The sequence below is a fragment of the Cololabis saira genome, chromosome 21, assembly GCF_033807715.1.
Source record: "Cololabis saira isolate AMF1-May2022 chromosome 21, fColSai1.1, whole genome shotgun sequence".
Lineage (NCBI taxonomy): Eukaryota > Metazoa > Chordata > Actinopteri > Beloniformes > Belonidae > Cololabis > Cololabis saira.
In genome coordinates this window covers 30,889,441-30,911,353 of record NC_084607.1, presented here as the reverse complement: position 1 = coordinate 30,911,353, position 21,913 = coordinate 30,889,441, and the positions used below count along the sequence as shown (strand labels likewise).

The following is a 21,913-nucleotide window of genomic DNA, read 5'->3' as shown; positions in this document are numbered from 1 at the left end:
GCAGCCTTCTGTAAGCTTTAAATATCCACTGGGCTTACATCAAATACATCAAAACACAACAATAAAAAACAGTTTTCTGAACTTATCAATATGATTCTGTCCTTCACAGGATAAGTAAAATTGATCACTGCAAAAACTCAAAATCTTAACAAGAATATTTGTCTTATTTCTAGTTAAAATGTCTAATTTTTAGTAAAAAAAAATCTCATTACACTTAAAACAAGACTCATCACTGGAAAAAAACAACAATTTTAACCTGTTTCAAGTAGATTTTCACTTAAAATAAGTAGAAAAATCTGCCAGTGGAACAAGATTTTTTGCTTGTAATAAGAAGATAAATCTTGTCCCACTGGCAGATTTTCTTACTTATTTCAAGTGAAAATTTACTTGAAACAGGTGAAAATTGTCAAATAAGTTATTTTTCTGGTGATGACTCTAAATGTTGAAATAGCAGTAAAACCACATTCATTGATGAAATGACATAAGGGATGGAAAGGAGGGATGATTTTGACCGTTTTTATTTCAGGGGGGATGCCATCCTCCCTCATCCCCCCTCAACTCCAGTACTGGTAATAATCCTTGAAAAGTATAAAGAGAAAAAAAGTGGGTCAAAGAGGGCTAAAAAAGAGAATTTTTATTAGGGGTTAATACAGTGCGGTAACATGTTTAAAATGTGATATTACAGTTTGTTCCTTTTTCTTTACAACTGTGACAGTTTCAGTAATTAACAGAGAGAACAGATAGCAGCTTTTATGCAAAAAGAAAAACCCTTTGTTTTCAGACATCAACTGCAGGAGAAGGAGAGAGTCGTGGACAAGCCCGGCTTTGAGAAGCGTCTGAGGGAAGAGGAGGTCAGGGAAACTCAACAGCACTGCTGCCCTCCAGGAGAACATCGGCAGCAATAAAACCTGTGATTTACCAAAGTGTGCGCACACGAAACACTTCCCCTTCTCAGATCCTCCCCCCCCAGAGCTCTGAACTGTGAGAAAAACACGATCCTCATCTCCCGTTTCACCTGATTCTTGTCGTGGGCTGACGTCACTGAAATGATTTCACGTACGTGGATAACAAAGTGGTATTTCAATCACGCTGCTCCGGCTACATCCAGGCCTAAAGTGTTTAATGCGAATAAAGTAGACAAGCAACTATCACAGACACACATTTCAAACATACTCTTAGTATTCACGATAAATAATGAAATCTCTAAAACATTTAAAACAACATTGACGTTAGATGCTTCACAACACAGTGAGTGAGTTGATTTTTTTTTTGTGTTTAGTTGTTTTTTTTTAAGCGTTTTCCCTGCAGATAAGATAACTTTGAGTCATCAAGGTGTGTTCATTGAATTAAAAAATAAAGAAGGTGCATTTTCATACGAATCACAGTGGAGCAAAGTGAAATAAATACAAAACAATACAAAATCTGAGCTCTTTACAAAACAGGGGGTCTAACACTGAAACACAAACGTCCTTATTCGTGTTATTTACACGCCCCGCTGTTCCGACGGCGTCTCCGCCGCTGATGTCACGCGGCGGCATCAGGAATGCCGCCCTTCGAGTCAAGGCGACGTTCGGAGCTCCAGGCGACGTTTGGAGGCCGGAGCTGCGACGATCACGCGAGCTCGTCCCCGCCCATCCCTCACGCCCTCACGCAGCAACCAGCCCTTTTTAAAAACAGTCTTAGTCTTTTTTCCCTCCAAATGGCACCTGTCAGGAGAGGGAAGCTACGGGATACAGGGCGTGGCGGCAGGTTGCATTTCTCCATGTGCTTTTGTGACAACTAGCAGTCTCTACTGAATCAGTCACTAATACGGCGAGATTCAAACTCAGTTCATTCCATCAGGGAGTCCACCTGATCCGGGGTTTTGTTGAGCTCCATTTTCTGTCATAAAGTGCTTTTGTGTTACCTTGTTGTCTCCATAACAAGTCTGTTTGCATCCCTTTTGGTATTTAAAAACTAAAAGAAAAAGGATGAGTTTCTTTTCCCAGAAAGCAAAAGTCAAGAGACCAGTTTCGCCCCGGAGCCTCCCACGATGATACTGATGATCCGCCTGCAGAGCGTTGAGAGCTTACTTTGTAAACCGCCCGAGACTAGAAGTGGGTCTCAGGACTTTGCTCTGACCTTTGTGGTACTGACGCAGGACAAAATCAAAGTTTGCCGTGGTGCACATGGCGTAGAAGACGTTGGCCTTGTTGGGGATGAGCAACTCTGGAAACAGAAACCGCAGGACCAACCGTTAACAGGCGCCTCCCTTTTCTTTTCATTTATTTTCTGGCAGCGTTGAAGCAACCGTTTCCGTGTGTGTCTCCGGTCCTTACCTCTCTCCTGCGAGATGAGCTGCGTCAGGCTGAAGTCCTGCCAGCTCATGTGCTCCAGCTGATGCTTCTCCAGAGCTCTCTGGATCACCTGAGCTGTTTTGTCCTGGCTGGTCAACTACGAGACACATGAAACCCACATTTAGTTACACATCTATATCTATATTAATATATATATTGATTTATAGTTATATGTTGATATATAGATATTGTTATGTATATAACTGGGGGTAAATATACCAGTGTATATAGCATATCTACTCTTATATAGTTATAGGTATATTGTTATATCACTGCTGTCTATTGTTCTCTATTATATTGCAGTATTATTGTAAAGCAATGATAATGTAATACTATACATTATAATTAGGGCGCGAGCATTGACAGTGTGAAGGCCCTATTGTATCTGTAGGAATTTTTTCTCATTTTTATTTTTCCGAAGAAAGGATGGCCTCTTTGCCCCCCTAAAACTGCCCCAAAAGTCACCAAAGTTTGCAAGCCAGGCCTGGTGATAAATGTGATATTTAATGGTTTGCATTAATGGGCGTGGCAAAATGGCTCAACAGCGCCCCCTAGAAAACTTTGTGCCTCAAGCCCCACAATACGGTTTGACGTACATGAACGAAAATCGGTACACACCTGTATCATGGCACAACTTAAAGAAAAGTCTCTTGGCGCCATGGCCGAAACCGAACAGGAAGTCGGCCATTTTGAATTAATCGTGTAATTTTGACGCAATTTATGCAGTTAATACGGCCCGAACTGTAACGTGCACCCAGGTGTGTTATACGTCAGAATGTGCGTTTCGAACCTGCGACTATGGGCATTACTTTTCTCAGTCAAAAGCGTTACCGTGGCGACGATAAGACTTTTTTTACGTTACTTTTTTGTATTCTTTTTTTTTTAATGCATGTTCAAAATAAAATAATTTTAAAAAAAAACCTAAGCTCAGTTTATTGAAGAGTCTGTTACATGTGGAAAACAGCCGAGGACCTCCACAGGTGGCTGCGGGGCCTCCACTCACCAGGATGCTTTTGTACATGTTGCCGTTGCTCTGGCTGGACTCCACGCTGACCCGGACGATGCAGGAATCCGCCACCTGCCGGTTGTAGACGGGCAGGGAGGTCATGGACACGGAGCGCTTGTGCTGGGAGAGGTGAGGCGGCTTGGCCCGCGCGGCACCGGCGGAGGGGGGCGTGGTGCAGTCGTCTACCACGCCGGCGCCGGACGAAGGCGTGACGCAGTCGTCCGGGGCGCAGACGTCAGCGCCGCTGTCGCCGGACGAGTGGGAGGGAGTGGGAGAGTCCATGGAGGACAGTGCTGATGAGCAGGGGGAGGCTGAGGAGGACAGGGAGGAGGAGGAGGACGAGAAGGCCTCGGACACGTTGTTGCAGGAGCTGTGGAAGGACTGGGGAGAGAGAAACAGATACAAGAGCATCAATGAACAGTCCTAATAGTCATCACATGTTAATAGTATAATAGTTTGTCTGACAAAGAGTCTCATCCTAGATATGCTGCTATAAAGCTACGCTGCAGGGGGATCCAACATGATCCACTGAGTGGCGCCCATCACCCCTCCTTCTGTCCTCTTCTTTCGTTTCTTCAGATCAATCCAGTTAGTGATTAGAAGTATCACGTAACCATCACTGTTGTCCATTGTTCTTGTAGTTTGTTGTGCTGGTCTGCCCCCCCACCCCCATCCTCCTTTTCTCTTCTGTGTATGTTTGTAGGCCTGAGCTTCAGGAGCTGCATGCTGACCTGCAGACCCCCCCTCTGATCATCCCATTGCTGCTTCCATCAGTGCAAAAACTCAGTCTTACCAGGAATATTTGTCTTATTTCTAGTTAAAATGTCTAATTTTTAGTCCAAAAATCTAATTACACAAAACAAGAGTCATTACCAGAAAAATAACTTGTTATTTGACAATTTTCACCTGTTTCAAGTACAGTTTATTTCAGTTGAAATAAGTATAAAAATCTGCCAGTGGGTCAAGATTTATCTTCTCATTACAAGCAAAAAAATCTTGTTCCACTGGCAGATTTTTCTACTTATTTTAAGTAAAAATCTACTTGAAACAGGCGGTGAATCTTGTTTTAAATGTAATGAGATTTTTTGACTAAAAATGAGACATTTTAACTAGAAATAAGACAAATATTCCTGGTAAGACTTTGAGTTTTTGCAGTGTGGATTTTCACTTAAAATAAGTAGAAAAATCTGCCAGTGGAACAAGATTTTTTTTGCTTTTAATGAGAAGATAAATCTTGTCCCACTGGCAGATTTTTCTACTTATTTCAAGTGAAAATTTACTTGAAACAGGTGAAAATTGTCAAATAAGTTATTTTTCTGGTAATGACTCTTGTTTTAAGTGTAATGAGATTTTTTGACTAAAAATTAGACATTTTAACTAGAAATAAGACTAATATTCCTGGTAAGATTTTGAGTTTTTCCTGCAGGACGGTGGAGGGAGGTGGAGGCTGCAGGGTTCATTAACACGCCTCTCCCCCCCGGTAGACGTGCTGATGCCGTGGCCCGTCGGAGAGCAGCACTTCAGAAAAGATCCTTCTGCTCCATCCTGAACCTCAGCCGAGGACACGCTTGATCAAAGATCCACTCCAGAGGAACCCGCCGCGGTTTCGATGGGGCTCTCAAGAGGATCTTTTGTGAGGTGGCGTTACGCAAGTTTCCCAGTATTCAAAGCCCCATCAGTCCCCCCCCCGCCCCCCCCCCATTAGAAATGCTCCGATGGTCGGTTTGCTTAGAAAAGGGATTAGTGTTCGTGGAGTGTAAACAGTGAATGTCATTCTGAACACAAAGAGCATTATGGTGCTGGCCCGGCGTGACAGAGCTCCCACAAAGAGCTGCACTGTGAGCCGTGCCCACAACAAAGGGACAGTCAGAGAGCAGAGATCTGGGGTACTGGGGGTACTGGGGGTACTGGGGGTACTGGGGGTGAGCGCATACATGCCCACGCAGCCGCCTACCTGCAGTCTGATGGAGCAGGCCGAGCTCGGGGACGACAGGTCCTCCATCTCAGAACCACTGGACCCAGAGGAGGAAACGCTGATCTGGTCGGCGGGAACTTTCTTGGATCCGTCGCCGACAGCCAGGAGACTGGAGAGGACAGGGAGAGTTTATTTGTAGAGCACAATTCAACACAAGGTCATTCAAAGTGCTTTACATCAACATTAAAGGCGGCAAGACACAATTAAACAGTAAATAACAAATAAAATGAAATAAAATGATAAGAAAAGAGGTCAAATAATAAAAAGCACAAGCACAAAACAGCACTCATTCTTAAAATGGCAAGAATTAAGTTTCTATACGGTCAAAACGTACAAAGACCGGGTCAAATACAGTAAAACTAAAGTAATCTGTAACAATTCATACGGTGAATTAAACCAATTTGACAATTCTATGCCACAATCCGTGTTTCCAGGTCTTATTTCACACAACTGATGAGAATTACGTTTCTATACGGTCAAAACGCACAAAGAACAGGTCAAATACAGTATTACAAAGTAATCTGTGCTGATTCGTGCAGTGAATCAGAGCAATTTGACAATTTTACGTCACAATACCTGCATTCAGGCTTATCCATAATTTCGTGCCTTTTTCAAAAATGCTAAGTATTTAAGTTAAGAGTACGCTTAAATAACAAATAGGAATGAATGAATGAAAGCTTTATCCGAACATGGGAAAACATAAAAAGAACACACAGGTCAAAATAGTCAAAACAACAAAAAATAAATAAAATAAAACAATGTTACCATTAAAAAGGAGTAGAAAGTAGGAAAGTAGGATGAAATAAAATAAGAAAAGAGGTAAAATAATAAAAAGCAAAAGTTGTTGAAGAATAAGGGCAGTAGAGTACAGCAGGTAAGTATTTAATTTAAGAGTACGCTTCAGTAAATGGCAATGTTTTTAGGCCTGATTTAAAGGAGCTGACAGTTTGATGGGGGGGGATTACAAACTCATTCACCTCCTGGATCATGCAGTTTTATACATGATGTAACGTGCACTCTCTCAGCTGTTACTTGGGTTTTAAAAATGTTGTTTGCATAGTGAAATATGCATGCGCTGCTGTGTGTATTTGAATATGCAAACACTCACAAGGAGAGCTTCTTGCTGAGCGTGCGGTGGCTCCAGGACGGCGGCGAGCACAAGTCCACCGGAGGCTCCAGCTGTCTCGACAGGTCGTAGCTGCGGCAGAAAGCACGAGTTTAAGTTTGATTCATCACCATAAACATCTTCTCTTATCGCAGCAGCTTTAATTTCTTTCATGCAAATGAGAAGAATTGTTCCTTGGCTGGAAAATGATTTACCCCCCTCCCTCCCTCCCTCCCTCCCTCCCTCCCTCCCTCCTGTGATTATGTAACGACTGAACTTCAGCCATCCTTTCAGCCTTCAGTCTCCCTGTGATCCTGTCATGCGTGCAGGAACAAACCCGTCTCTCCTTGGCTCACCTCTCCTGATCAGTGAGCAGCTTGTGTCCGCGCAGCCAGGCAGCAACTCTGGGGTGCTCTGGGAGGGCGTACTGGGAACAGGACGCCTGCAGCAGGCGGATCTGGGACAGAACATCGAATTCCTGTACAGGAGGAGGGACAGACAGAGAGAGATGATGTTGATGGATCAACAGGAAAACCAGAGCACAACGCTCCGGAGGATTTCCCAACAGTCGTCCCCTCGTGGCTGCGTGACCTTCCCGGTGTCGGGAAGTCCATACAGAACAATCTGTCACTTTTAGAGGCGCAGTACTCTTCCTGTACGCAAGTATGTGGACGTAAAAGTACACCATTTATCACATTTGAAGGTTCACGTATCAGGAACAATAATCATTACACAGAACAGAACCAAGCCATAGTTCCATAGTGAACCAATGTTGAAACAATGTCGTACCATCTACTGATTCAAAAGCAAATACAAAGAAATGATTTTTGCCAAATACAGGGAAGAGGAGACATGAGGTAGTGATTGTGTGGGGATTCAGCAAAATGTATGTATATAAAATGGTATATAGAATAATTATTATATTGTTTATGTATGTTGTATAATTGCTCTGGTAATAACAGGTATACATTTTTTATTTTTTTTGATAAAGTAAAGCTTGCCGTTTTATTTCTTCCTATTTTTATTTTCAAGCAAGAATTGAAATAGACAAAAGTTTTTTACTTCTTCCTACTCCTTTTCGGGCATGAATGTCTATTTCCCTTTGATTTTGTTTAAGGACTGTTTATTTGTATTCTTTCTTGTTTTGGGAAATTGTTGTTTTGTTTTCTGTTTTGTATGCTCGAAATAAAGATTTCAATTCAATTCAATTAAAATTCAACCTCTTCTGGTTCCGACTGGTCGGAGAATCTAGCAAATCCCTAATCACGTCAACGCCACAGGGATAATTAGAGCATGATGTTCATTATTTAACAAAAACTGAGCTAAAATACAGAAGCGGACTGTGGAAACACGTCATGATCCGACGGCTCGTAGAACCCGTTTAGCAGCAATACCTCCAAGGAGTCATTTACGATGTTATCCATCTTTCACATAACCGCTGCATTTTCAGCATTGCTTAGGTTGTTCGAGGTCTGAAAGCATTTGTTTATGCCCTGCTCCCCTTTCCTTCTCTAGCCATGCTGTCGCACATTTCCTGGTTTGTTTGGGCTCAATCGGTCTGGATCAGTCTCGGGGTTTGATGCCCCTAACATGCACTTTCCTCTGAAATCTGCATGGATTTGCTCAGATGTCCAACCCCCGGGGGGTTACAGCACACGTCCTTATTGTAAGCAATGTTTTTCACTGCAGAATGATGGAATCCAATGGTTTTATAAACCCTTTATAAGGCCTTCCAGAGTGACGGGCAGCGTACTGCTTCTCTAAGAAAGTCGCTGATGTTTTCCCCACTTGGCATTCTGTTTACACACACATCTGAATGCTGCGGACCAGCAAACTGGTAAAACCTCTGCTTTTATCACACTTGCTGATGATCAGTTAGCTGATCGTTAGCTGATATTCAACAGAAACTGGCTCCTAAAGCATCTGCTCCACCTTTCATCCACTGCATCTCTGTTTTTGGTTTTGGCTGTTTTTGTTCTCCTGGGGTTGCAGTCACAAATATCTAGCTCTCTAATAATGTCCTTAAAACTTAGAAATTCTTCTACAAGTGCCCTGAGAGACCTCTGAATCTGAGGAATGTGCCCTGCCTTCGGTTTACTTTGACTAAACGCATCTACACCTCTGGACTTTGTCTCGGAGCGTTGTGGAATAAAAAAGGTCAGAGAGAGAAATGTGTACGAGACACTTACCCTTCGCCTCTTCTCAAAGTTTATGAGTCCACCCTGTGAAAACAGTGGAGCGTCAGAACTTTATTGCATACATCTATGATTCATTAGATAAAGAAATGCACTCTTAGCAGCTTATAAACACAGAAAGAGTTACAGCATTATAAAAATGTGTTTGCAAGCAGAGATAGTGTCAGCAGGATACCGAGAACAACCTTTGTACCATGATTAATGACTGTTGGAAGTGGCTTTAATCCTTTAAAATGTTCTTATAAACGCATTACATTTAATTAGATGCATAAATGCATGAAATCACATGGTCCATTAAATGAAGACAGTAACTTTGGACCCTGCTACTCTTGCAAAGCTGCTCACAGAGATTATAAACTAAGAAAATAAGCACTACTATTTCCTCATTATTATATTGTTCGTGAAATGAAACTTAAAATGTCTTCAATTTTTCCATAAAAGGAAAATAAGACCACAAGAACAAGAAAATGGAAGTGGAGTTTGTTTCATTTACTGTGGCGGCCTTGAAATTCATTTAAAAGTTATCAAGTGAAGAGAAAATCCGAAGTGCTCAGGGAATTGTTCAGAAAAAATCTTGAAGGTGCTTTTTGGTGTTGGGGAAAAAAACAATATCTAGTCAAAAAAGGGAGTCCAAGGCACTCTTCTTGTGGAAAAATATTAAAAAGCCTTTATTGAAACATGGCTAATACCGGTAAGTATAAAAACATGGGAGCAGAGACCCACGCGTTTCGGCGCAAGCCTTCTTCAGGGTCAATTTAAAAGTTGTTTGTTGTTGCCGTCTAGAAACCCTCAACACCAACTGATATTTTAATTCAACTATGTTAAAAAAAAAGGGAAATTCCATTAGTTATACCTTCTTTTTAATACCTTATATTGGACTCTCTGAGGTGATTAAGGCCCCGTTTACACGTAGCAAAAACTGTGGTGTTTTCATGCGTTTTGGCCGTTCATTTACACGAAAACGAAGCTCAAAGTCACTAAAAACGGTCATTTCTGAGAACTCTGGCCAAAGTGGAGATTTGCAATAACTCCTTTTTCACGTTTGCTTGTAAACAGAGGAAAACGGACATTTAGGCTTCAGAACGTCACATTATGCAACAGAAATGTCACCAGCGTCATGTGTGCGAACTGTGTTTACAATTTGTTTGGCCACCGTCAATATTTTACCTGTTTTATATTCTAAAGTCACACTTAAAAGTAACTCAACTTCTCTGTCACTCCAAACGAAAGACTCTCGTTCATCTTGGAAGTAACTGGAAGTTTTTTTCCAGGATTCTGATTGGCTAGCATGACTTTATGCTTCTCGTTACACTGCCCCCTGTAGGTTTGGCTGCTCATAGCACCTTAACAGGTATTTATGCGGGTTTGTGTAAATTAAGAGATTTTTCAAAACGTAGAGGGGGAAATATCTGTTTTTGTAAATACCCGGCTATGTGGAAACGTGGCCTAAAAAGGAGATGGTTTGCATGTGTGTGCGTGTTTCAGTCAGATGTGACTCCGTTACCTCCACGGTGTCGGGCAGGGCGGTGTCCAGCATGGTGAGCACGGTCAGGTAGGTGCCCAGGTAGGGCACGACTCCTCCGTTGGTGCTCTGCAGAGACACAGCCATTATCAGACCCCCTGAGGCCACAGCAGCTGCGTTTGCTATTGTATCAACTAAAACAGTGACTTCTGAGGGCGGCCCCCGCCCCCGCCCCCTCTCACCTCCCCCCTTTAAGCTGAAAGAGCAGATAAAGACCAAGTTCAAACAAGGCCGAGCCCACCGGGCCTCGGATTACAGCCCGGGAGAATGTGCTTGTGACTCATAAAAAGACCCTGGTGGAGTCTATTATTACTGTCCTATAATCCTGGTGACCTGGGGCCATTTGAAACCTGCCAAGCGCCGCGCTGAGCTAAAGATAGGCCCGGGCCTCCGCCGCGCCGGAGACACTCCACCCACACTCGGGGAATATCAGGTCCCCCGTGGCTTTTCAGAGGTGTCTGAGAATTACTCCAGGATAAAAGATCACATTCTGAAAAATTCCCCACCGCTCCCGGGCTGATATAAGCGCTCGATTTGATCAGAAGTGTCAAAAGTATTCACATTCATTACTCAGGTAGAAGTATAGATACTAGAGTTTAAAAATACTCCTGTAGAAGTTGAAGTATCAACTCAAGTTTTTTACTCAAGTAAAAGTATAAAAGTACTGGTTTCAAAACTACTTAAAGTAGAAAAGTAAAACTAATGTAAGGGGGAAAAAAGCCATTAAGGTCAAAAGCCATTGAAAATGAATGCATCTTAGTATAATGCAAATATATTAAAGAAGCATATATGTGTACTATTGAGCATTAACATGTGTTTCAGAGAGCAGGAGATATGATGACTAGTTGCCTATAAGTATTGTAATGGTGCAAAAAGTCAAACTTCAGAGGCATGTTATCATTTATCCTAACCTTTATTGGAATTTACATCCAAGTTTAGTTGCAGGAATCTGAGGGAACGGATGTAAGAACAAAACTGGACAAGAACATCTGAAACAACCACAACCAAATTCACTCTATCCGGATGGAGCAATTTAACTGGATAGTTTTTATTTAAAGGCCGAAATGAAATAGAGTAACGAGGCTGTTTTTAAAATGTAAGGAGTAAAAAGTACAGATAATTACGTGAAAATGTAAGGAGTAAAAGTAAAAAGTCGTCTGAAAAATAATTACTCCAGTGAAGTTTAGATAACCAAAATTTCTACTTAAGTAAGGTAACAAAGTATTTGTACTTTGTTACTTGACACCTCTGGATTTGATCATTGAACCTCAAAGCGTCTCCTCTACTCCCAGAGAAGCGTAACTTACCATCTGTCTGGGGAGCGGACACTTCTTGGACATCTTGGGAGAAACGTTATCCACAGTCGCCTGGCCTGCATCCTGTTGAAGAGAGGGATGTTTTCAGTTGAAAAAGGTTTTATTCTTTCTTCTGCAATTGTACCAAATGCATGATAAAAACATTTACATTCTGTAAACATGTGACCTCCTTCCACCCTTCAGCCCTTCATCACACATTAACTGGGACGTCCTGTTTAACGGTAATCTTTTCTTCTTGTTTTTTGGATATTTACAAAGATAAAAGGCCTCTTTCATTAAAAAAAAGGGGGGAATAATTTCCCAGTGAAGGGCGTTATTGTGGAGCTGTAAGTAAATAGTGCTGTTGTCGCGTGCTGAGTGTTTTCAGATTCACCAGAACTGGACACACTAAACAGTTCCGTCTCAGTGGACCGAAGGAGCCGCGAGGAACAGACGAGGGGACACGATGTACTCCAGCCTTTTCTCTGCCATTAACTAAGCTAAGCATTTCTGTAAATATTAACTCAGGGAGGATTCTTATTAATTATTAAAAGAAAAATCCACATTTAAGAGGACGGTATGTGAAACAATCCCTCAGCCAGTGTTCTTGGGCTGAACTTATGATGTAACCTGGTCCCCAAGTTAATGTAATCTGTACTAAATAAGCCTTGGCTTGATGATATGAACCTACAGTTGCACATTTGAATCAAAATGTTGCCTCTCGAGAAGAATTTTAAGGAATATTTCAGTTTCTTACTTCCGGTTTGTCAAATCTGAGCAGAACTTACAATCTGACGTCCTACCAGTCATTACACATGCAGCTCTTTCTGGGCCAGAACCCACTTTTCTGTCATTATTTAATGATGAAATGCACCAGGAATCCGCTCCGCTTTTGGGAGTTTGCCAACGGGAAGCGCTGCCAGAAAGGGCAAGCGCAGACTAGTTTAGGTAACCGAACCAATGAAGCAGAAGAACTCAAAACCTGCTCTGCAGAGGATCGTGAGAAGGAAGAGAAAGACATTTTCCCAACAAGAAAGGCCTCCAGTGATTTGTTCTTCTTTGTTGCGACAACTGATTTTCTCTGCAAGCTCTTTAGGAACCGCCGTTACACAGTTAAACATTTAAACATTGGAAACGCCCCCATGAAATTTTTATGAAGACGTCTCCACTTGTCATTTATAAGCCATTCCACATTTTCTGCCCTCAAGCATTCTCTCATTTAAAAATGTATTCAACAAATGGGTCGGTGCAGCCCGGGGGGAGTAACTGCTGCCAACGCTGGGGGAAAACAGCTGGTCTGGTCGGTCTCACCTCTGCCAGGAGCTCCCGGACGGTCAGGACACAGTTCTCGTCGGGGAAGGTCTCCCAGAGGTTATCAAATGCCACCATGCTGTCCCTATGGAGACAAAACAAAGTATTAAAACAGCTACTTCAACCAGAAAACTGTCATAAACAGCCAGTTGAAGGGTTGTGCATGCTTGCACGTCAGTCACATCATAAAGATAACAAGATAAGGTTCTGCCACACCTACTCCTAAACTTGCACCTCACACTAGTGCACCTGACCTGACCTACATCACGCAGGAGCAAGACATCTGCTGACTTCGCTCCTGCAGTGCCACTGAATTGCACCTGATGATGGTTTAACGTCCTCGTTAAAATACGATTACATAAAAGAAATGACCTATAAACGCGAGCGAGACAGAAGGCAGGAGAGCGGGGCCTTTGACCCGACGAGGATCTGACCTGCTGACGGCGGCCCAGGTCTTCCTCAGCCGGTACACGGCGTTGGACTGCAGGCCCGACAGGATGGCCTTGACGGAGGAGAAGTTCTTCAGCCGACGGCATTCCTGCAAAAAAGGAGCAGCTCGGATTTAGTCGTTTGGAAACTCTGCATGGGTTATCCTTTAACAATATTCATCTTCAATAAAGATGAGTTTCTACCCTGTAAATTCCTCAGATCAATAGATTACTTCTAGAGTCCTGCAGACGACTGAAGCCACAACACGGGTTCAAGGACGTCAACCGGTTAAGTTTTTAGGCAAGTTTATTTGTATAGCTCAGGAGTCGGCAATCCAAAATGTTCAAAGAGCCATATTGGACCAAAAACACAAAAAACAAATATGTCTGGGGCTGCAAAAAATGAAAAGTCTTGTATCAGCCTTAGAATGAAGGCAACACATGCTGCATGTAGCTATATTAGTTATAACTGGGGGAAGATTTTTTTTCATTATGCAGAAAAAAGTCGAAATGTCAAGATTAATGTTGAAGTACAATCTTGAGACAAAAGTCGAAATGTCAAAATGTTGAGAAAAAAGTCGAAAGGTCGAGAAAAAAGTTGAAATATCAAGAAAAAAGTCAAACTCTCGAGAAAAAAAAAGTCAAAATTTCGAGATTAAAAAAGGAAAAAAGAAAAAGAGAAAAAAAAGGAAAAAGAAAAAGGAAAAAAAAAGGTCAAACATTATTAAAAAAGCTTCAGGGAGCCACTAGGGCGGCGCTAAAGAGGGTTGCCAACCCGTGGTATAGCCCAATTCAACACAAGGTAATTCAAAGTGCTTTACATCAGCATTAAAAGCAGCAAGACACAATTAAACAATAAACAACAAATAAAATGTAATAAAAATGATAAGAAAAGAGGTCAAATAATAAAAAGCACAAGTTGTTAAAAAGTAAGGGCAGTAGAGTTACTTTAGTAGAACAGTAGTAGAACTTTACAGCAGTAAAGTATTTAATTTAAGAGTACTCTTCAGTAAACAGTAATGTTTTTAGGCCTGATTTAAAGGAGCTGACAGTTTGCTTGGTTCTGGTTCTGGAACCACAACAAACCAGATCCAGATGAACCTCAGGGGTCTGGGAGCTTCATAGGGAACTAACAGATCCAGCATGGATTTTGGTCCAAGACCATTCAGGTCTTTGTAGACCAGCAGTAAGATTTTAAACTCTGTACTTTGACTCACTGGAAGCCAGTGTAGTGATTTCATGACCGGTGTAATGTGGTCCAGTTTTACGACATTATGCAACGATACAGTTGAGACATGGAATCAAAGTTTAACTAAGAAAGGCAAAACATCAACACAGCAGCCTGTTATGCCACTTCTCCGTGTTCCATAACCAACCTGCGCGACCTTGATCCACTTCTCGATGATGCGTGCCCTCTGCGGTGGCGAGGAGGCGGACAGGCGGGGGGAGGAGCGGCTGGAGTCTCCCGGCCGGCAGAGCAGCGACGTGATCACCTGGTTGGTGACGGCGTTGAACTGAGCGATGGTGGCCCGGATGGTGGGGGACATGTTCTCCTTCTTGTCCCTCTGAGACCAGACGCAGCCCAGACACTGGTAGAGCACCACTCCTACGAACAGAGCCTGAAACACCAGGAGAGCCAGCCGTCAGTCGGCAGTCCAAAACGTTGAAAGCGGAAACGTGACATAAAAAGGTCCTGGGACTTACGGAGTCGGACTGAGTGAGCTGCTCGGCGATGGCTCCCACAGAGAAGTCCATGATGCCGGCTGGATCCGGGGAGCTTTCACACCCCGAGTCTTCGTCCACCTCGTCGTCTTGATCGGCCGTGGCAGAGCCCACGTGTGATGTCACTTCTGTATAGAAACATAGCAGGAAGAGAGAGACTGTGAGAGCAGCTTTGTTTTCCACCCACGTTGCCAACGAGCCTAATAGGGCTGGGCAAGAATATCGATACGGCAATATATCGCGATACTTTGCCAGCCAATTCGATAAATATTCAAAATTTGAATATCAATTTTATTAATATATAATTTTTTTTATAATAAATCATGTTTCAGAGAGGTTGTAAATCCAGTACGACTTTATTGCATTGCAATTTGCAAAGATAGAAAAATACTTTTGTGAAGTGGATTCAGTGCAGTAAATAAATTCAGCATTTCTTCAGGGACAGATATTGTAATGTATCGTGGATGAAACGTCTTGCAATATATCGATTATCGCAGAATCGCTGTATCGTGATATTTTCATTATCGTTATATCGTGATATCCAGCCCTCGTCCAGATATGATGCATTTGGCTGCAGGTCTTATTATTTTGAGAGCATCACCTTGTTGCTCAAAGCTCCTGAGCAGCTGCTCGGCCTGGCCGGCCAGCGAGCAGAAGTTGGGCTGAGTGCGCATGCCGCCGTGCACGGCGGAGCTGATGGTCAGGTGGTCCAGCAGCAGCCGGAGCGCTGGATGCAGCGGCGCGTCCCTGAAGTCCTCGCTGTAGTCGTCCAACCATGCCTGGATGAAGGCCAGCAGAGGGCTGGGGAGAGGGGGGATGTTAGGTTTTAACCCGTTCAGCCAAGCCGGAGTGACACATTAGACATTAAAGGGACATCCTTTGCGTAATGTAAAGGTTACACATTTACCTGCCGTGGTAATCAGTGTTGTCCAGATCTGAAGAAGCACAGTCTCTGTAAGAGAACCATTCAAAAATACAGCGTTAAAAAGTCAAAGTGCAAACAGCACGTCAGCTTGAATGCAAGTGGTGTAATTAGGGCCCGAGCACTTACAGTGCGAAGGCCCTATTGTATCTGTAGGAATCTTTTTCCTCATTTTTATTTTTCTCGTTTTTATTTTTCCGACGAAATGAGGGTCTTTTTGCCCCTAAACGTGCCCCAAAAGTCACCAAATTTTGCACGCAAGCCAGGCGAAAAATTAGATATTTAATGGTTTGCATTAATGGGCGTGGCCTAATGGCTCAACAGCGCCCCCTAGAAAACTTTGTCTTTGCCTCAAGCTCCACAATACGGTTTGACGTACATGCACGAAAATCGGTACACACCTGTATCATGTCGCAACTTAAAGAAAAGTCTCTTGGTGCCATGGCCGAAACCCAACAGGAAGTCGGCCATTTTGAATTAATCGTGTAATTTTGGCGCAATTTATGCCATTTCTTCGGCCGTTAATGCGGCCCGAACCGTAACGTGCACCCAGGTGTGTTATACATCAAAATGTGCGTCTCGATCCTGCGACAATGCGCATTTCTCAGTCAAAAGCGTTACCGTAGCGACGATAGTCGCCAAAAAGCGCGCCCCCTCTTCATCCGATTGGTCCATACAGATAAAACTTTGTGCCTCAAGCCCCACAATACGGTTTGAGGTACATGCACGAAAATCGGTACACACCTGTATCATGTCGCAACTTAAAGAAAAGTCTCTTGGCGCCATGGCCGAAACCGAACAGGAAGTCGGCCTGAACCGTAACGTGCACCCAGGTGTATTATACATCAAAACGTGCGTCTCGCGTGGCCGTGAGTGCGAGGGCCCGTTCATCGCTGCTTGCAGCTTTAATTATTGTTTGTGCCAGTCCAGTTGCAACGCTGACTCTGCACTCTCATCCTGCAAACCGAAGCCTAAAGCCTCTCTGCATGTGATTATTGTTGTGGAGGGCCTGCAGATAATAAGCACCTGCGAGCCACGTATTACATCAAAGCCAGCATGAGACGCTCGCTTTATCGGTGGAAACATCAAATGGTGAGATACTGACAGAACACATTGACTCAGCACGAACCGCAAAACAATGTTGTTTTTCCAAGAATCGAGCCAGTGGGGGATGAATCATACTGGGGCCCTTCAACTAAAGCATTCTGGGAAAAGAAAATAGGCCAAACTACTGCAGAGAGAAAGGAAACAATCGTGAGCGCACCTCTGGAAGAGCAGCTCTATGAGCGTGGTGGTGCTGGTGAAGGTTCTGTAGGTGGAGAGGAGGATCCTGCCGTAGTCTGGGTCCTGGCTGCCTCCGTCCAGGAGATGGTTCACCAGCAGCTCCAGCGGGGCGGCCTTGAGCCGCCGCACCTTACAGGTCCGGTACTGCACGAAGGCCGAGCACGGGCTGGTCTCGCCGGCGCCGGGCGAGGAGGGGACGGGCTCCCTGCGCAGCGTGACTCCATACACCACGCCGTTCTCCGTCTCCTCGCCCCACTCCTGCACCGGGTTCTGGGGACGGCAGAGATGGGAAGGTGAAGCCTTTAGCCTTGACTTTACCATACAGACACTAGGGATGGGCGGTATGGACTAAAAAATGTATCACGATCATTTCTGGTATTTATCCCGATAACGATAAAAATGACGATAGAAAAAATGCCAATTCAACTCCACCTTTGTAACTATAAATCTATCACCACATTCAGTCTTTGGAGTCCCCAAAACACTGCTCTAAAAGAATAATGAATACTACTAAACTACACCAATTAAATTGAATTACCGGTAATAAAAACCAATTAAATGAGTTACACCTGTACTGCAAAACTGGAATGACTTCGATCCGCCATGTTTGTTACACAAACACGTCGTCAACGGGAATTTATCCTTCCTATCTTTCTTTCTTTCAGGCTCATTTCTTTCTTTCTTTCTTTCTTTCAGGCTCATTTCTTTCTTTCTTTCTTTCTTTCTGGCTCATTTCTTTCTTTCAGGCTAATTTCTTTCTTTCTGGCTTTCTTTCTTTCTTTCAGGCTAATTTCTTTCTTTCAGGCTCATTTCCTTCCTTCCTGGCTCATTTCTCTCTCTCTTTCTTTCTTTCTTTCTGGCTCATTTCTCTCTTTCTTTCTTTCTTTCTTTCTGGCTCCCTTCCTTCCTTCCTTCCTTCCTTCCTTCCTTCCTTCCTTCCTTCCTTCCTTCCTTCCTTCCTTCCTTCCTTCCTTCCTTCCTTCCTTCCTTCCTTCCTTCCTTCCTTCCTTCCTTCCTTCCTTCCTTCCTTCCTTCCTTCCTTCCTTCCTTCCTTCCTTCCTTCCTTCCTTCCTTCCTTCCTTCCTTCCTTCCTTCCTTCCTTCCTTCCTTCCTTCCTTCCTTCCTTCCTTCCTTCCTTCCTTCCTTCCTTCCTTCCTTCCTTCCTTCCTTCCCATACGTTGTGCGTAGATTTAACGCAGAACCATAGATCAGCTTTACACAAAAACAACTTCAACAGAAATGTATCGTTTTTACCGTGGGGAATTTCTTTGACGGTATATCGTGAACGCTAAAATATCACCCATTCCTAACAGACATGGGTCAATACATTTGGATCAAGTGGTGTTAGTGGTTACAACAGTACAGCTTGAGCCGTGAAGGGAGGAAAACAGGAGCGGGCCACCATGGACACACACACCGGGTGAAGACGCACACAAACAAGTGACATAACGTCCCGCTGGACCTCACGCTGATCCCTCACCGACCACATCAACTATTACTCTCTGACGTCAGCGGCAAACCTCCATCATTCCAGCCCTGCACAGATCCTGATTGCAGCGCCAGGATGTGTGTGATGATAATAGCGTCAGGTGTCAGGTGTCCTACCACCCGACATGCAGGCAGCACAACAACCAGGGAACAGATTTATGTGCTGGTTGCTTGATTGGGAGGGTTTGTCTGCAAAAGGTCACCTGAGTTTTCCCAGAATCCTGCAGGTTCAAGTGAATGTTTGTGGACAAATGAGGGCCGATCAAAAGGTTAATTCATCACGTCAAAGAGCTCATCACTAATCCTCCGTGGAGCAGAAAAAAATTAAAAGAGAACAAGAGGTCGGGACGCGTTTGATCTTAACCCTTGTGCTGTCTTTGGGTCAAAATGACCTAATTCTCCCATCCTTCTTTCCTCCTGCTCTCTCCTTCCTTCTTCCTTTCCTCATTTCTTCCTTCCTTCCTTCTTTTCTCCCTTCCTTCCTTCTTTCCTCCTGCTCTCTCCTTCCTTCTCCCTTCCTTCCTTCTTTTCTCCCCTTGTTTTCTCCTTTCCTTCCTTCCTCCCTACCTTCCTTCTTTTCTCCCTTCCTTTCTCCCTTCCTTCCTTCCTTCCTTCTTTCGTTTCCTTCCTTCCTTCCTTCTTTTCTCCCTTCCTTCCTTCCTTCTTCGTTTCCTTCCTTCTTTTCTCCATTGCTTCCTTCCTTCCTCTCTCCCTTCCTTCTTCTCTCCCTTCTTTCCTCCCTCCCTTCCTTCCTTCTTCCCTTCCTCCTTCCTTGACCCAAAGACAGCACAAGGGTTAAGCTGCAGCTTTCAAACCCATGTTATTGCTCTGACGCAGAAATCCAGCATTTATTTTCCTGTGCAAGGTTAAAACTAAACACGACATGAGCCTTTCTTTTCCCCGTTTACCTTTATATCATAACAACATAAATCAAAATGGGCCCAGCCTGTGCAGGGCAGGTAATGTAACGTGGACACCTCGTATCCTCGTATCCCGAGCCTGAAGACGCCCACCAACAACACTTCTGCAAGAGCCCTAAAAATAAAAATCATTGGATCTCTCCCATGCAACTTGATGACAGCCTGCTGGCTGGCAGGTGACCATGGCATCAGTGACCTATTTCCCAACACAGACCCCCACTTCAGATCCCAGCACATAACAACCCCCCAGGCATCAATAACGGCTTTATTGCTGTCCGGGTTATCTGGGTTATGTGCAAGTAGCTCGCAAATCTGTATCAGCGCGTTCCACTGACAAGCAAGTGCATCCAATATATCTATTCTAAGCTGCACCAAGGGTACAAATTGATAACTGGATTGTGTTTCTAACAACTTTTGTGGACATACAGTTATGTATCAAAGTCATACTTGGCCTGTTTGACACAGTTAAGAGTCAGTCTGACAGAAATCATTTAAAGTCAAGTAACCATAAAGGGAAGATTCACACACACTCTTACTGTAAAGGATTAGGCAAATGTCATGACATGAGGAGGTTTAAACATGTATCACACAAACCCCTGGGGCAGGGGCAGATTAAGATCATCTACTGAAAGAGGGGTTATGATTTGATCATAATCATCATAAATGTAACATGCAAGGTTCAGTACTAAAATCCTAAAAATGTAAGGATTGCAAGCAATCTGTGTTTACTAAATCAGAACAGCAAACATGGCAGCAGAAACACTATATTCTCAGTTTATCTAAGCATAAAACAGTTTATTTGGGTATTTTTGCAGTACTATATATCATATTACAAATTGAGACCAGAATTGAGACATGTTAAAGTCTTGTTTTGTCCTGTGTGGGTGTTACAGACGAGACAGATCTGTAACTGGAATGATCACAATAACTCACCATGGTCAGCTCCCATTTCCCCATCTCGTCCTGCTGCTTAAAGATTCCACTTCTCCATGTCTGAGGCGGACTGAAGCTGGACTGAATTAATTTCCACCTTGTAGATGAGTGCCGTCTGTTTAAGGCTGCATCTTGATATAATTAAGAAAGTAATATAAATCTTTTAACTGCCTGACTCTGAGTTACATTCAAGCGCCTGTTGACGGTTTCTGAAGTGACTTTCCCAGCTCACAGTATCTTTACTACATGTTCTTCCTGCTCTTAAACGTGTCGACTGGTTTCCACTGGTAGGTTTGTGTGGGAGAGGAGAGGAGGGTTATTCCGGGTTGTTGCAGGTGAGGAGCCGTCGAAAGCCGTCTGGAGGCGTCGATACTCGCCGGGAGCTGCGGGAGCTGCGGGACTGCCAACTGCGGGACCGGCCCGCTTTTATACTGGGAGGAGTGGCGGGGGGCGTGGTCATGGGTGGGCGTGGTCAGGGGGCGTGGTCTGTGGGAGCGTCAACATGCCCTTCATCGCCATAAAGCAGATATTAAAGTATAGTTTAAGTTCATTACTTACCTTAAGTCTTACTAATTCAAGGGTTACCCACAATTCTTGTTGCAAATCTGTCTTTTTTTACGGAAATTACTTTACTGTAAAACCAATACACGTTATACTTTAGTCTTTGTGTCGTTTAATCAGAATCAGAAGAATCATGTTTATTTGGCAAAGTCAGGTCAAACAAGACAGGGAATTTTTCTTGGTTATTTTTGCTCACTGTACAGTAAAAAGGCAAATGACAACTCTGTAAAACTGTGGAACAGCCTGCCGGAGGATCTGAGAGGAGCTGGAAATGTGGACATTTTTAAACATGGACTAAAAACTGATCTCTTTGGTCTGGCTTTTATGTAGCATCAAATTTTATAGTTTTATTCTGTTTAAAATTTTTTTAGAGGTATTTGTTTTATTTATTTATCTATTTCTTGTTATGTTTTTATTATTATTATATTTTATTGTTGTGGATTGATTATTTTTTAGCCTTAATTCTTGAACTTTTATCATTATTTCATTTTAATTAATTATATTGTATGTCAGTGTGCATTGGTCTCCCAGTTTTTATTTTTGTTTTTATTATGCTTATTCTTTAGTCAAAATGTTAAGCACTTTGTATTTCATGTACCTGGATGAAAGGTGCTATACAAATAAAATTTGATTGATTGATTGAACTCTTATTAACATATATACAATTAAAAAAAGTGAAAGGTGCAGCAGTATGAGGTAGACAAGGTTATTGAAAGGTGCATTGTTACAGCATATGATTGTGGTTATTATTATTATTATTACTATTATTATTATTATTATTATTATTATTATTATTATTATTATTATTATTATTATTATTATTATTATTATTATTATTATTATTTATGTTACCTGCCTGTTTCCTGGTCCTGGACCGGTACAGGTCCTGGATAGATGGGAGGTTAGTCCT

At 43.0% G+C, this 21,913-nt stretch overlaps 1 protein-coding gene across 1 annotated transcript; it reads right to left on the bottom strand.

The window, feature by feature from the left end:
* Window positions 1-619: 619 nt before the first annotated feature.
* LOC133422759 (ral guanine nucleotide dissociation stimulator-like 1) lies at window positions 620-20,830 on the bottom strand. Its single transcript, XM_061712838.1, has 17 exons — window positions 20,443-20,830; window positions 17,082-17,371; window positions 15,803-15,847; window positions 15,497-15,696; window positions 14,878-15,023; window positions 14,550-14,792; window positions 13,180-13,283; window positions 12,746-12,830; window positions 11,447-11,518; window positions 10,122-10,208; window positions 8,612-8,644; window positions 6,779-6,900; window positions 6,426-6,515; window positions 5,297-5,426; window positions 3,340-3,723; window positions 2,319-2,433; window positions 620-2,208 (listed from the first exon to the last, which is right to left on the bottom strand). The coding sequence occupies exons 1-17, from the start codon at window positions 20,464-20,466 to the stop codon at window positions 2,069-2,071; spliced, it is 2,310 nt and encodes a 769-aa protein (XP_061568822.1). The 5' UTR covers window positions 20,467-20,830; the 3' UTR covers window positions 620-2,068.
* Between the last annotated feature and the right edge of the window lie 1,083 nt (window positions 20,831-21,913).

Coding starts and splice junctions, on each gene's coding strand:
- LOC133422759 (XM_061712838.1), bottom strand. CDS start 20,466: ATGGGGAAATGGGAGCTGACCATG. Junction 14,793..14,877: donor AGCTCACTCAGTCCGACTCC/GTAAGTCCCAGG, acceptor CTGGTGTTTCAG/GCTCTGTTCGTAGGAGTGGT. Junction 2,209..2,318: donor GCTCATCTCGCAGGAGAGAG/GTAAGGACCGGA, acceptor TTCTGTTTCCAG/AGTTGCTCATCCCCAACAAG.